This window comes from Pimephales promelas, chromosome 9 (genome assembly GCF_988280905.1).
Source record: "Pimephales promelas chromosome 9, fPimPro1.hap1.1, whole genome shotgun sequence".
Classification (NCBI taxonomy): Eukaryota; Metazoa; Chordata; class Actinopteri; order Cypriniformes; family Leuciscidae; genus Pimephales; species Pimephales promelas.
The window spans coordinates 17,787,586-17,800,610 of NC_142777.1; the positions used below are offsets into that span (position 1 = coordinate 17,787,586).

The following is a 13,025-nucleotide window of genomic DNA, read 5'->3' on the forward strand; positions in this document are numbered from 1 at the left end:
GCAGCTACTCCCACAAACAACCTTAACGTTTCGCAAAGAGCAAGACTCTTTAATGAAACCTTCTGTGTTTATGGATCGTAAATAATAAATGTGTGCCAAAGCGAGCTTAAGAACTGTTTATTCATATTTATTTGTCACCACTGTGCCTTTGAGCAAGGCAATTGAATCCGGGTTGCTCCAAAAAAATGTTTTTCCAATAATAGCTCTACTGCATAAAAGTATCTGCTACATATGAGGTTTTCAAACTTTCTGATATCAAGCACTATCAAATATGATGATCCCCTGCAGGAGACCCACTTCTTAAAATATAAAGGTATATATTTGTAAATGTTGTAAAAATATATTGATAATTTTAAGATCATGATAGTTAATCCAACTAATGTTAACAAATTAGACCTTATTTTTAAAGTGTTACCAAACAATGCATCACGGTTTATAAAATAAAATAAAATAAATAAATACATAAAAAAATTAATACAATTATTATTTTTCTCTCTCAAATGTTCCCTGAACCCATTAGCACCTTTTTGCGCTCTCCTGGTGTGAAAAGCCATCTCTAACATGACTATTTGCTAATTCTAAGTTGTCTGGCAACATGTTTCTCTTTTAAAGGTTTGCTCGTTGTTTGACTTTAAGAATTTGTTAGGTTCATAATCACATGTGATCACTGCAGTGTTGGTGAACGATTTACTTGGCAAGGGACTTTGAGTGGCCACACATAGATCACCATGGAAACAGCATCACCACACAGTCCGCAGAACTAAACTCTCAAGTGCTTGTCCTTGGTGGCGAAACAATTTATGGATGCCATGACAACAGCAACTGCAGTCATGTGTCAAGAATATACGTTTATGGAATTTCAATTAATAGCATGTGATTTATGCACAACCAAGACGCATCATGAGCATCCTGAACTGAAAGGGCAAGGTCTTTTTTCTTGTTTTTTACCTGTCAAGGGATATGCAGCACAGGTGTAGGATGGAGGCGGTGGTCAGCAGAACATCCAGAGAGGTGCGGACCAGGCAGAAGGTCTCTCCGTAGATCCAGTTCTGATGGATCAGTTCTATGGCACCAAACGGCATCACCAGCACTGACACCAACAGGTCAGCAAACGCCAGCGAGACGATGAAGTAGTTGGTTTTGATTTTCCTGCAGCAGAAACAAAGATATATTACTTTTGGTAACACTTTAATTTAGAGTCAAATTCTAACTAGTTGCTTATTAGTTTGCATATTATATGATATTGGTGGTATATTAGTACTTAAAAACACATAGGGGAGCGCGGGGCACAACCTAACGTGGAGGTAAATGTAACACAGACCTTTTACATAGTTAGTCAGGATCAAGCAGGTTGTGTTTCCGCCATCTTTCCGCTCTATTATTATTTTAATACTGATGATTTTGGCATACAGCTCATGAAAACCCAAAATTCCTATCTCAAAAAAATTGCATATCATGAAAAGCTTCTCTAAACGAGCTATTAACCTAATCATCTGAATCAAATAATTAACTCTAAACACCTGCAAAACATTCCTGAGGCTTTTCAAAAATCCCAGCCTGTTTCATTACTCAAAACCGCAATCATGGGTACGACTGCCGACCTGACTGCTGTCCTGAAGGCCATCATTGACACCCTCAAGCAGGTAAGACACAAATAGGAACAAATAGGCTGTTCCCAGAGTGCTGTATCAATGCACCTCAGTGGGAAGTCTGTGGGAAGGAAAAAGTGTGGCAAAAACACAGAGAGAAGAGGTGACCGGACCCTGAGGAAGATTGTCGAGAAGGACCGATTCCAGACCTTGGGGGACCTGCGGAAGAAGTGGACTGAGTCTGGAGTAGAAACATCCAGAGCCACCGTGCACAGGCGTGTGCATGAAATTAAATATAAATGAATATTCACTAAATCATTTGGAGAAAACTGTATAAGATATCTACTAAATGTGTCTGTGCTATGTGTGTGGTACGTTGCTTATAGGTTGTCATAATGTTCGCTCCCCTTGATAATATCCAGAGCTCTGGGCACCCTATTAATGAGTAATAAAATCTTGCTTGAGCTTCTGAACACAGATATCTATATATAGCTCACTGAGAAGCATTAATAGGCTCAAATCATCCTGTCACGTAACCATAACTTGGCATAAAATCCGCATACCAGCTGCCTGTGAACAATATACATCTTTGAAAGAATGCAGAGAGGGGGACTGATTGGCTTTCATGAACATTTGACAGCAATTCTGAAGAATGAAAAGCAACATGCATCCAATAATTACACCATCAGATAGTGTGTCAGTATTTACAAATCCCTTTTGGATGCATCATTAAAGCAAAATGGCACCAGATGTTCCATTTGACCCTAGCAGCCTCTTTTAAAGACATTTGTCATTACTATCACAACATAATATTTGGCATGTGATTCGGGTGGTGACATTGAGATTATTTTTAGATTATTTTTCTCAGGACTTCTATTATCAGATAAGCAGTACACACGTGGTAGAGTGGAAACATGACCTTTGAGTGAAATAATCTGGGTGGTATGGGACAGGATAAGCAATTTATAAATCAGAAGGAAGTACAGTACGTGAAATAGAGGAAGGAATGTGAGAAGTGATGTGTGGCATGACGTTTGAGGAGATAAGAAGCCTAGCGCTGCCTCCTGGCTTTAGACACAAAAGAAACCAACAGCTTTTTCAGTACAGCTCCCTAAATTGTTTCTTCTCTCCTTCACAAGTGTTCATAAGAGATAAAACATGAAAACAACAGTTTGCAACTGTACATATACAGTATATATATGTATATAAACAATCCATTTCAAGGGGCAGCTCCTTTAAGCCTTGTCAGTAAATGGCCACTGTTATGATTTGCTAATGTCATTGCATAGGAAACAGTGTCAACATCCACTCACTATTGTATGCCAGTAAGTGTTTTGAAACCTTATCCACTGTGCCTTGTTTACAAAACAAACTGTAGTCAAATGCTCCGAACAATCAAAATACCCAGATTTGATTCAGGATGCATCAAAGCGACCATTCGTTCAATCTTCTATTTCTCCTGTTGTCGACAGACTTAAGTGTGTGGAGTATCTATTCATGTCTACTTTCATATTCATATCATTCAATTCATATCATATCATATCTATGTCAGTGTAGACAGCATCAGTGATTAAAATGGGTTCTATTTTCTTTAGACGCGATACTAGGGCTGGGTATTTTAGGCACCGACAGATTTGCCTCAATGCCATCAAGTATCAAAAAATGTCTTGTCGTTTGGAACCAAATTTTGATACCTAAGGGGTGAATCTCATCAACGTCAGTGAGCCAATAAGCGTGGATCATAATTGGCTGTGGCGAGGCATCAAGGAAAAACGCTAGTTTACACCGGTTGCGTCCAGACCAGACGTGGCTCACAGGTGATGGTATATTTAAGCGTCCCAATCCCAAAAGTGTCACAGTTTGTGAATTCATTGTTTCCTTCTTGTCTCATTTTACTGTTGTTATGTTTGTGTGTCGTATCTGTTTCGGTCTCCGTTCGTCTGGCTCACGCTCCGGTCTGGATAACATCACCACTGACTTCACGTTGTCTCATCACTTCAATGTTCCATTGGTGACCATCTGTGAACCTGGACTATGCACTTCATTTACTCAATAAAGAGTTGTTTGGCATCATTGCTTCTGTCTCCTTGATCATGACAGAACGATATTACCTGCAAATGGAAGCAGCGAGCAATTGTACGTCATTGGAGGAATTTGTGAATTCTAGCCTGCTGTGCATGGACAATCAGGAGAAGAATCTGAACGACACAGCACGGGCCGTTATGTAAGCGCTGGTGACGCAGGTGTCCGAGCTCACCCAGCAATTACAACATCTGTGAGCTCCCACTGCGCCACCCATACCGGCCATTCCCCTCCACCCCACGAGAGGTGGCAAGAGCCTTCCCCCCACCCCACCAGAACCTTCGTCCATGAGCAAGTCAAGGTGGCTTTTGTGCTCACATTATTGACCGGGAAAGCTGTGCTATGGGGGACGGCAGTGTGGGAGAACCAAGATCCATGCTGTGCCTCTTTCCAGACACTCTCCGCCGAAATTAAGAGAGTCAATGATCGAACCATCGCCGGGAGAGAGGCCCAGATGCTCGCGGCCAAGATGCTCACGGAACTCAAAACAAGGAGAGAAGTCCTCCTGGTAAGACTAAGATGGTCAGCCCACAATCATGACTGTCAAGCACTGGTGGATTCAGGGGCTGAAGGTCACTTTACGGACCATTTGTTTGCGCAAAAATTTCAAGTTCCCATTTTACCCCTCACCTGTAAAATAACTGTACATGCACTCAACGGTCAAGGTCTACCCACCATCTCCCTCATCACTGGACCATTGCTCGGTTTGTGCCACTGGTAAGACTTCAAATCGACCTCCAGATGGGTTACTTCAACCGCTGCCTGTCTCTTCGAGACCCTGGTCCCATATCGCACTAGATTTTATTACCGCCCTACCAGGGTAACACAGTCGTTTTGACTGTGGTGGACCGGTTCTCGAAGGCGGCTCACTTTATTCCCTTATACAAATTACCTTCAGCTACAACACATTCTCACCCCAAGGCGTCACCTTTGACCATGCTTCAATATTTGACGTTTTAGGCGCCCTTTAGCGTCACTTACATGACTCGATCCTACGGCGTCATCTAACTGACGCTAAAGGAAAGCGTCAGTTAGAGGACGCGGTTAGGTTTAGGTATGGGGTGGGGGTAGGGTACACGCGATCCTAGGGCGTCATCTAATTGACGCTAATGGGCGCCTAAAGCGTCAGATATTGAAGCATGGTCAAATGCTTCCCAAGGCGTCAGTTAGGTGACGCCTTGGGAGTGAGAATGGGCTGTCAGCTAAGGAGACAGCGTTGACAGCCATAGATCAAGTCTTTCGCTTACATGGCCTCCCGATGAACATGGTCTCCGACAGGGGACCCCAGTTTATGTCCAAATTTTAGTGAGAGTTTTGTAAATTACCAGGAGCGACTGTTAGTCTGTCCTCAGGGTTTCATCCCCAGAACAATGGCCAAACCAAGAGAGCCAACCAGGATCTGGAGAGAGTGTTGCGATGTTTGGTTTCCTCATGGAGCCAACAACTGTCCATGGTGGATGCCCACAATGCATTACCAGTGTCATCCACGGGTCTATCTCCATTTGAATGTAGTTTAGGCTACCAGCCACCAATTTTTTCCAGTCTGGAATCCGAGGTCGCGGTTCCCTTCGCTAACGCCTTCGTCCAGAGGTGTCACTATAGAAGGCGAACCAACAAATTTGGTTAATCGTATTCTGGACTCAAGGCAGAGGGGACATGGATTCGAGTGCTTGGTAGACTGGGAAGGTTATGGTCCAGAGGAGATAAGTTGGGGACCTGCCAGTTACATCCCGGATCACTCTATTATTGATGATTACAATCGACAGGTTAGGGAGTCTGGGAATGTCAGGAGGCGTTCCTAGGAGGGGGGTTTCCTTCTCATCTCATGTTACTGTTGTTAAGTGTGTATGTGGGCATCACCACTCATTCTCGCTGATCAGCGATCCAGCTGATCGCACTTCTTTCACCAGCTGCATCCCATTCACTCACCTTTAAATGCTCATCGCACTTTCCTCTCTTTGTAAGATCATTGTTTGAGGTCCTTCGTGTGTGTTGGTCCTGTTCCAGTTGGCGTTGTTGTTGTGTCCTGTTCCGGTCTCAGTTGGCCTGGCTCATGCTCCGGTCTGGATTACATCACCACTCACTTCACGTCGTCTCATCACTTCAATGATGTGGAAAAGTTCAAAAGTGTGGCTACATTTAAACAGCACGTGATGCAATATTTGCGAGAAGATAATGGCAGCCAAGACTGGCAACACAACAAATCTGATGAAGCACTTGACACTGCACGGAATAAAAGTTGCTCTGTCTTTGACAGCAAAAAGAACTGGAGTGCGCCACAAATGAGCCGAAACTCTGCATATAGGCTACTTGCCTCAAATACATGAGAAACAAACAAAAATATCGTTCAGAAACCGGTATCGGTATCAGTATTGGTATCTAAAATGATTGAACTCAACCCTACAGTATATGACACTCATATCCAGTGTAGGCAAATGTCAGCCTTTAAACTATTTTCCTGTCTTGCTCTGGGGAAAATCAAAAACAACTTTAAATCAAACGGGTAAAAGGTCAAACAATGCAACCATATTGTTTATTCATGCTCTAGTGCATGCTGGGAATTCCAGCACAGGGTAACCTGTATCTGTGCTGCTAGTTAGCACCTAAAAAAACTACTTATACAATTTATAATAGAAAAGCTGCTTTGACATGCTACAACAAACCCTACAACAATTGGTTATTTTGGCAGCATTGAAGGGAGAGTGGAAGACAAAGAAGGTACTGTAAGAAATGTCTCAGTGTTTTTTTTGTCCATACAATGATAGTAACCAACATGCTTGAAAATATCTTATTTTATGTGCCACAAAACATGAGAGCAATGACATAATTTTTGGACTGACGTTTTTGGGTGAATTAAGAACCTAAGAATTGGTTTACAGATTCAGAAGGAAATTGGCTGTCTCAGAAGGTCTGTACATTCGAATTTTCACATTCGTGATGGTGCTGGCACTTTCTAGACAGTCTGAAATGATGGTAATTGCAGTAAGATATGATAGAATGCGGGTGTAGATCTGGAGCTTAAGCAAAAAACCACGTTTTAACCAGACTTGCACTATTTCTGTTAAAAAAGGACTCGGAGCTCCATTCAGCCAGTGGCTTTCATTGATATAAAAACAATAGCAGTATAGTTTTCCAAGAACCCAGCAGGACCCCAAAGGAGTAATTAACAAGCTGCTAATTAAGCAAAAGAGGCTTTGTAGAAGTGTTTATGAGCTGTTGAACTGCTTAACTAAACACTGTTGATGAGCTTCTTCACTGTTAAACATTAACCTGTTGTGTGTGAAAGACAAGATTACATGTTCGGACGGCCTATTTTAAGGACATTTATCACTATCATCATGACATCACGTTTAGTGCATTACTCCCTCTTTGACACTTCAAAGAGCTTCTTGGTAACCTTGATGAATGTAGATAATTGACATGACTTCAGAGATTTCATGACAAAAAAAATGTCTATAGGCTTGAGAGACAAATAAAAACCTACAATGTTGTTTTAATTACTGTTTTCACAAGGTGAGCATAAGAGACTGGGTGAGCATAAAAAACTAAAAACTAAAACTAAAACTAAAAAACATCACTAACTTTTGATTGATAGTCTACTGTCTTAATATTTTGGATAAAATATTAATCTTGCAATTCATCATATAAGTCATATTGTATCATATTGTCTTTTTTTTTTATCACAGTTCAGTGGATATATATTCAAGAAATTCCCAGTTCTCTAACACGAGGTTCTCTCATATTGCGTAAGTTGCTTATGCTACAGGTCATCTTTTCTCGAGATATGAAGCCAAAAATTTTCCTTAATTTTGTATTTATTGTGTGACGACCCCTGCTGTTGGTCTTGAGTGTTGCTGTTGGTACCTGAGCCCGCTAATTGCATCAAATGGCCTAATTGCCTCAATGGAAACACCTGTGACCTTAGACGCTTAAAAGATCACCATCTGAGCCAAGGGAGGAGGGCTCTTTGGTTTCGGACTTTGCTTTGGTGTTTGGCTTGCGTTGTATTTTGTTGCTTTTTGCATTCACATTTCAAACCTCAACATTGCATTACACTTTCAACCATGCACCGTGCTCTACACACTGATTTTGCTGATTACTACAGAAACACTTTTATTTTCTTTAATTGTTTTCATTTCATTATTCTGTTTTGTCTTATTATTTGTAGTTAAATAAACATTATTTTTGAGCCTATAATTTGGTTTGCGTGTGTCCCTTGTTTTTGTTGCTTCCCTTGAGCCAAGGGTCGTAACAAATTGGGGGCTCGTCCGTCCTTTGATAATTTGATTGCTTACATTTTTGGATGCTTAATTTGATAATTGATTATTTGTTGGACACACGAAAATGTTTTTTGCCAAAGTCAATTTGTTCACCGTGTGAAATCACCAGTTGGTAAGTGAATGTGCAATATTGTTTTTTGAACGTGAGTTTTCTCTGATAGGCATAGCGGCATGTTTCTTTTGAGATGTGTCGGGTTTGTTATTTTTGTGTAGTGTTGCGGTGAAAGTGGGTAGTAGTAATTATCTCGGGAGCACATCCGTGGTGTTGAAGGCGTCGCTGGTTTGACCAGTTGCGTTTTTCACCCAGCGGGCTACAGTGCATAAATACCCCCCACCGGTAATCGCATGAAGACTAGGGTTGAGTTAGGTAGAGTATTGGAAAGGTAGAGGGAAAACTCTCGTTATTTGATTGCACTGTGCTGATTATATTTGTTCTGGTGATTTCAGCATGGCTGATATTGATGAGTTTGTTAGTTCACCTTCTCATGAACTTTTGAACGGGTGTACTAAAGAGCAATTATTGAGTATTGCTGAACATTATGAAATTGTGATAAAAGATAAAAGGCTCAAAGAAAATGTTAAGACAGCTTTGAAAATTGAGTTAATTAAACAAGGTATCTTAGATATCGAGATGGAGGAAAAAGATGTACCGATTGCACCTGACTTAAAAAGTAATTTGTCTTTTGAACAGCAAAAAGAGCTGCTACTTCTACAGATGGACCATGAGAACATAAAACTGCGTGCTGAACAAGGTAAAAGGGAATTAGAAAAGGCAAAGTTGGATTTGGAATTTCTCAAGCTCAACCTAGTGAAAGAAGGTAAGCTTTCTGGTTCTGGTCAGGAACAGAATGTGTTTTTTTCGATCAATTCAAACTTAAAACTCATTCCTAAATTCAACGAGGAAGATCCTGATACTTTCTTTACTCTATTTGAACGCATGGCAGAATTAAGGAACTGGTCCGATGATAATCGTGTTGCTCTACTACAGTGTGTGTTAACGGGGAAAGCACAAGTAGTCTTTTCTTCATTGTCGCTTGACGATTGTAAAGATTATGAACGAGTTAAATCTTTAATTTTAAAGGCGTATGAATGTGTACCCGAAGCATACAGACAGCGCTTTCGAGGGCAGAAAAAAGACCAGTTACAAACAAACTTAGAATTTGTGCGTGATCTGAGAAAACACTTTAATCATTGGTGTTCATCATTAGACATTAAAACACTGGAGGATTTAACGCATTTGATGGTGTTGGAACAATTTAAAAATTCAGTCCCAAGCCGTATAGCTGTGTACATTGGTGAGCATAATGTTAAAACACCAGAGGAAGCGGCTAGGTTGGCCGATGATTTTGTACTGACGCACAAAACCACTTTTGTCGATTGGCATGCTCGTGATGTTCAGTACATAAAGTCTCCGTCTAACGGTAACCGCGTTTCCACAGGAACTTTTGATCCAAACAAGATTTGCAATTACTGTCATGAGAAAGGACACTGGAAAGCAGATTGTCCGGTCCTTAAAAAGAAGTCCAAACATAATGCACAGAGCTCACATGTTAAACCTTCTGCTCTCGCGGCACCAGTCCTGTCTTCAGGGAGTGAAATTTTTGAAAATCAAAAATTTGATGTTGATTTATCTTCTTACTCGCCTTTTATTACAGAGGGGCGTGTATCCCTGGTTGGAGAGAAAGAGGAAATCCCTGTTAAAATCTTGCGGGATACTGGCGCAATGGATTCATTTATTTTGGAATCAGTATTGCCTTTTTCCTCACAGTCTCATACTGGTGAGAGTGTGTTAATTCGTGGAATAGGACTGAATACTCTGTCTGTGCCTCTTCATAAGGTAAGGCTTCAGTCTGATTTGATTCAAGGTGAGGTTGTAATGGGAGTACGACCAGCTTTGCCAGTGGAGGGAGTCCATATAATTCTGGGGAATGGACTGGTGGGTGAAAGAGTGTGGGCTGATACTTCAGTGTTTCCCATAGTGATCACTGATAAGAAAGTTGAATCTGGACTGAGTTCTTTGTGTCAGGATTCAGCGTGTGTCGTCACTCGTGCAATGAAAGGTGCCAATAGGGATGTAGTATGTGGTCAAAAAGAGGTTAAATCTGATAAAGTCGGCATGAAGTTGTTTATGCCTGATTTGTCTGCTTTGTCTTTTCCTGTTTCTGCAGAGGAATTAGGGAAGGAACAGCGGAATGACTCCTCTTTGGATGAACTCTTCCGGAGTGCAGTGCCTCCAGTAGAGGAGTGTAACGTTTCCCGTGGATATTTTGTTCAAGATGGAGTGTTGTTGAGAAAATGGAGTCCTCACAAAAATTTTGTGGGAGATCCTGTCTTTCAGGTTGTTGTTCCTACTAAATTTCAACAAATGATGATCGAAATTGCGCATGATCAATCTGGTCACCAGGGGGTGCGTAAGACTTATGATCGCTTGTTGCGATATTTTTTTTGGCCGCGTTTAAAACGAGACATCTCTGCTTATATTAAGACATGTAAAACCTGCCAATTAACGAGTAAACCAAACCAGGTGTTGAAACCAGCTCCACTGAAACCAATTCAGGCTACTGGTGAACCTTTCGAACATCTTATTGTTGATTGCGTAGGGCCACTTCCCCGTTCGAAGTCAGGTAGCAGTTATTTATTCACTGTGATGTGTTTGAACACGCGCTTTCCTGCGGCATATCCACTACGTACCATTACGTCCCGTTCTATTGTGAAAGCTTTGACCCAGTTTATATCTGTTTTTGGGATTCCAAAAATCATTCAAAGTGATCAAGGTTCAAATCTCACTTCGCATCTCTTCCAGCAGGTGTTAAAACAGCTGCACATTAAGCATAATCAATCGACGGCGTATCATGCACAAAGTCAGGGTGCATTGGAGAGATTCCACCAGTCGTTAAAGTCACTTCTCCGTGCGTACTGTGTGCAACTGGATAGAGATTGGGAGGAGGGTTTGCCGTGGATGATGTTGGCTGCCCGTGAAGTAGTGCAGGAAAGTACGGGTTTCAGCCCTAATGACTTGGTCTTTGGCCATAATGTTCGTGGATTGTTGTCTGTCTTTCAGCAGGTTGGTGAAGCTGTAGAACCTCCTAAAAACTTGGCGTCATATGTTTTGGGGTTTAAAAATCGACTCATCCAGGCTAGAGAATTAGCTAAATTAAATCTAGGAAAACATCAGAAAGATATGAAGCAATTGTATGACCGTACGGTTGAACATCGAGTGTTTGAACCAGGCGATCAAGTTCTTGTCTTACGGCCGATCGTATCCTCTCCTTTTGAAGCTAAATTTGATGGCCCATTTGTTGTACAACGAAAATTGACTGATGAAAATTATGACGTCTCGATGCCATCGCGTAAAAAGTCAGTTAAACGGTGCCATGTAAATCTATTAAAACCCTATTATGAAAAAGAAACCAAACCTGTAGCAAATGTGATTTCTTTACATTCAGCACTTCCCACCGTTTCTATCGGGGGGGGTAATGTTGAGAGTTTGGTGGGTGAGGAAGAGGAGACTCTCTCACCCGATGATTGTGTCTTTCGTGGCCGTTTGAATAATTCCGAGTCATTGCACAATTTGGAGTTTAGTCTCTGTCATTTATCGCCTGAAAAATGTCAGGAATTATGTAGAATATTGCGTAGTTTTCCTGAATTGTTTGGAGATGTGCCATCGCGTACCGATTGGGTAGAACATGATATCGATGTTGGGGACGCAAAGCCTATTAAACAGCGTTTTTATCGTGTTGCGCCTGAGAAACGAGAACTGATGGAGAGGGAAATTAAGTATATGCAGGATCACGATATTGCAGTACCTTCTTTTTCTGATTGGGCTTCTCCGTGTATCTTAGTTGGAAAGTCAGACGGTACTGTAAGATTTTGTACGGATTTCCGTAAAGTTAACGCCTTAACAAAGCCGGACTGTTTTCCTTTGCCCCGAGTCGAGGATTGTGTGGACCAAGTTGGTTCAGCCAAGTTCGTCAGCAAGTTTGACTTGCTGAAGGGCTATTGGCAAGTGCCTTTAACCAAGAGAGCACAAGAAATTTCATCTTTTGTCACCCCGTCAGGGTTACATTCTTACCGGGTCATGAGTTTTGGTCTACGAAATGCTCCGGCGACTTTTCAACGCCTCATGAATCGTGTAATCTGTGGTCTTGAGGGTTGTGCCGTCTATTTGGACGACTTAGTCGTTTTTAGTGACAGTTGGGAGTCTCATTTAACACGGTTGCGTTCGGTGTTGAGACGTTTGTCTGATGCTCGACTTACCGTGAATTTGGCCAAATGCGAGTTTGCGAAAGCGACCATCACGTATCTTGGGAAGGTAGTGGGGAATGGAGAAGTGCGTCCGATACAGGCTAAAGTGCAAGCCATCCAGAATTTTCCTTCCCCAACGACCAAGAAAGAGCTTATGAGGTTTTTAGGGTTGGTAGGATATTATCGATCTTTCTGTTGCAATTTCTCTACTGTGGTAGCACCACTGACAGACTTGTTAAAGGGTAAGACAAAGTTTTTATGGTCTAACAGTTGCGAATTAGCTTTTGAGAACGTAAAATCCCTGCTGTGTTCAGCGCCCGTGCTTATGGCTCCGTGCTTTGATAAACCCTTCACGTTGCACGTTGATGCCAGTAATGTTGGGGCTGGAGCTGTTCTTCAGCAGTCGAATGTGGACGGAGTAGACCATCCAGTTAGTTTCTTTTCGAGAAAGTTTAACTCATACCAACGTAACTATTCTGTGGTCGAAAAGGAAGCGTTAGCCCTGATTTGGGCCTTGCAGCATTTTGCGGTTTACCTTAACGCCTGTGCACCTATTGTGATATACACCGATCATAATCCATTAATCTTTCTCAATTCTTTGCAGTGTCCTAACCAGAGGTTGGTTCGCTGGTCCTTGTTTTTGCAATCCTTCTGTCTGGATATTCGACACATAAGAGGGTTGGAAAATGTGGTGGCTGATGCGCTGTCACGCGCTCCTGATGCATTTTAATCTATTGGATTTAAATGTATCATTCCTTTTGGCGTTATTGGGAGCTGTCTTTGGTCCTGAACTTGAGTAATATATTATGCCTATTTATTGAGATTTGTT

At 41.7% G+C, this 13,025-nt stretch overlaps 1 protein-coding gene across 3 annotated transcripts in view; it reads right to left on the reverse strand.

Moving 5' to 3' along the window:
* htr4 (5-hydroxytryptamine receptor 4) overlaps positions 1-13,025 on the reverse strand; it is a 132,006-nt gene that overhangs the window by 68,013 nt on the left and 50,968 nt on the right. For all 3 annotated transcript variants that reach the window (XM_039654406.2, XM_039654408.2, XM_089134809.1), the window contains one exon: positions 949-1,149. In XM_039654406.2, coding sequence (XP_039510340.2) covers positions 949-1,149 — 201 coding nt within the window. The remainder of the gene's footprint in view (positions 1-948; positions 1,150-13,025) is intronic.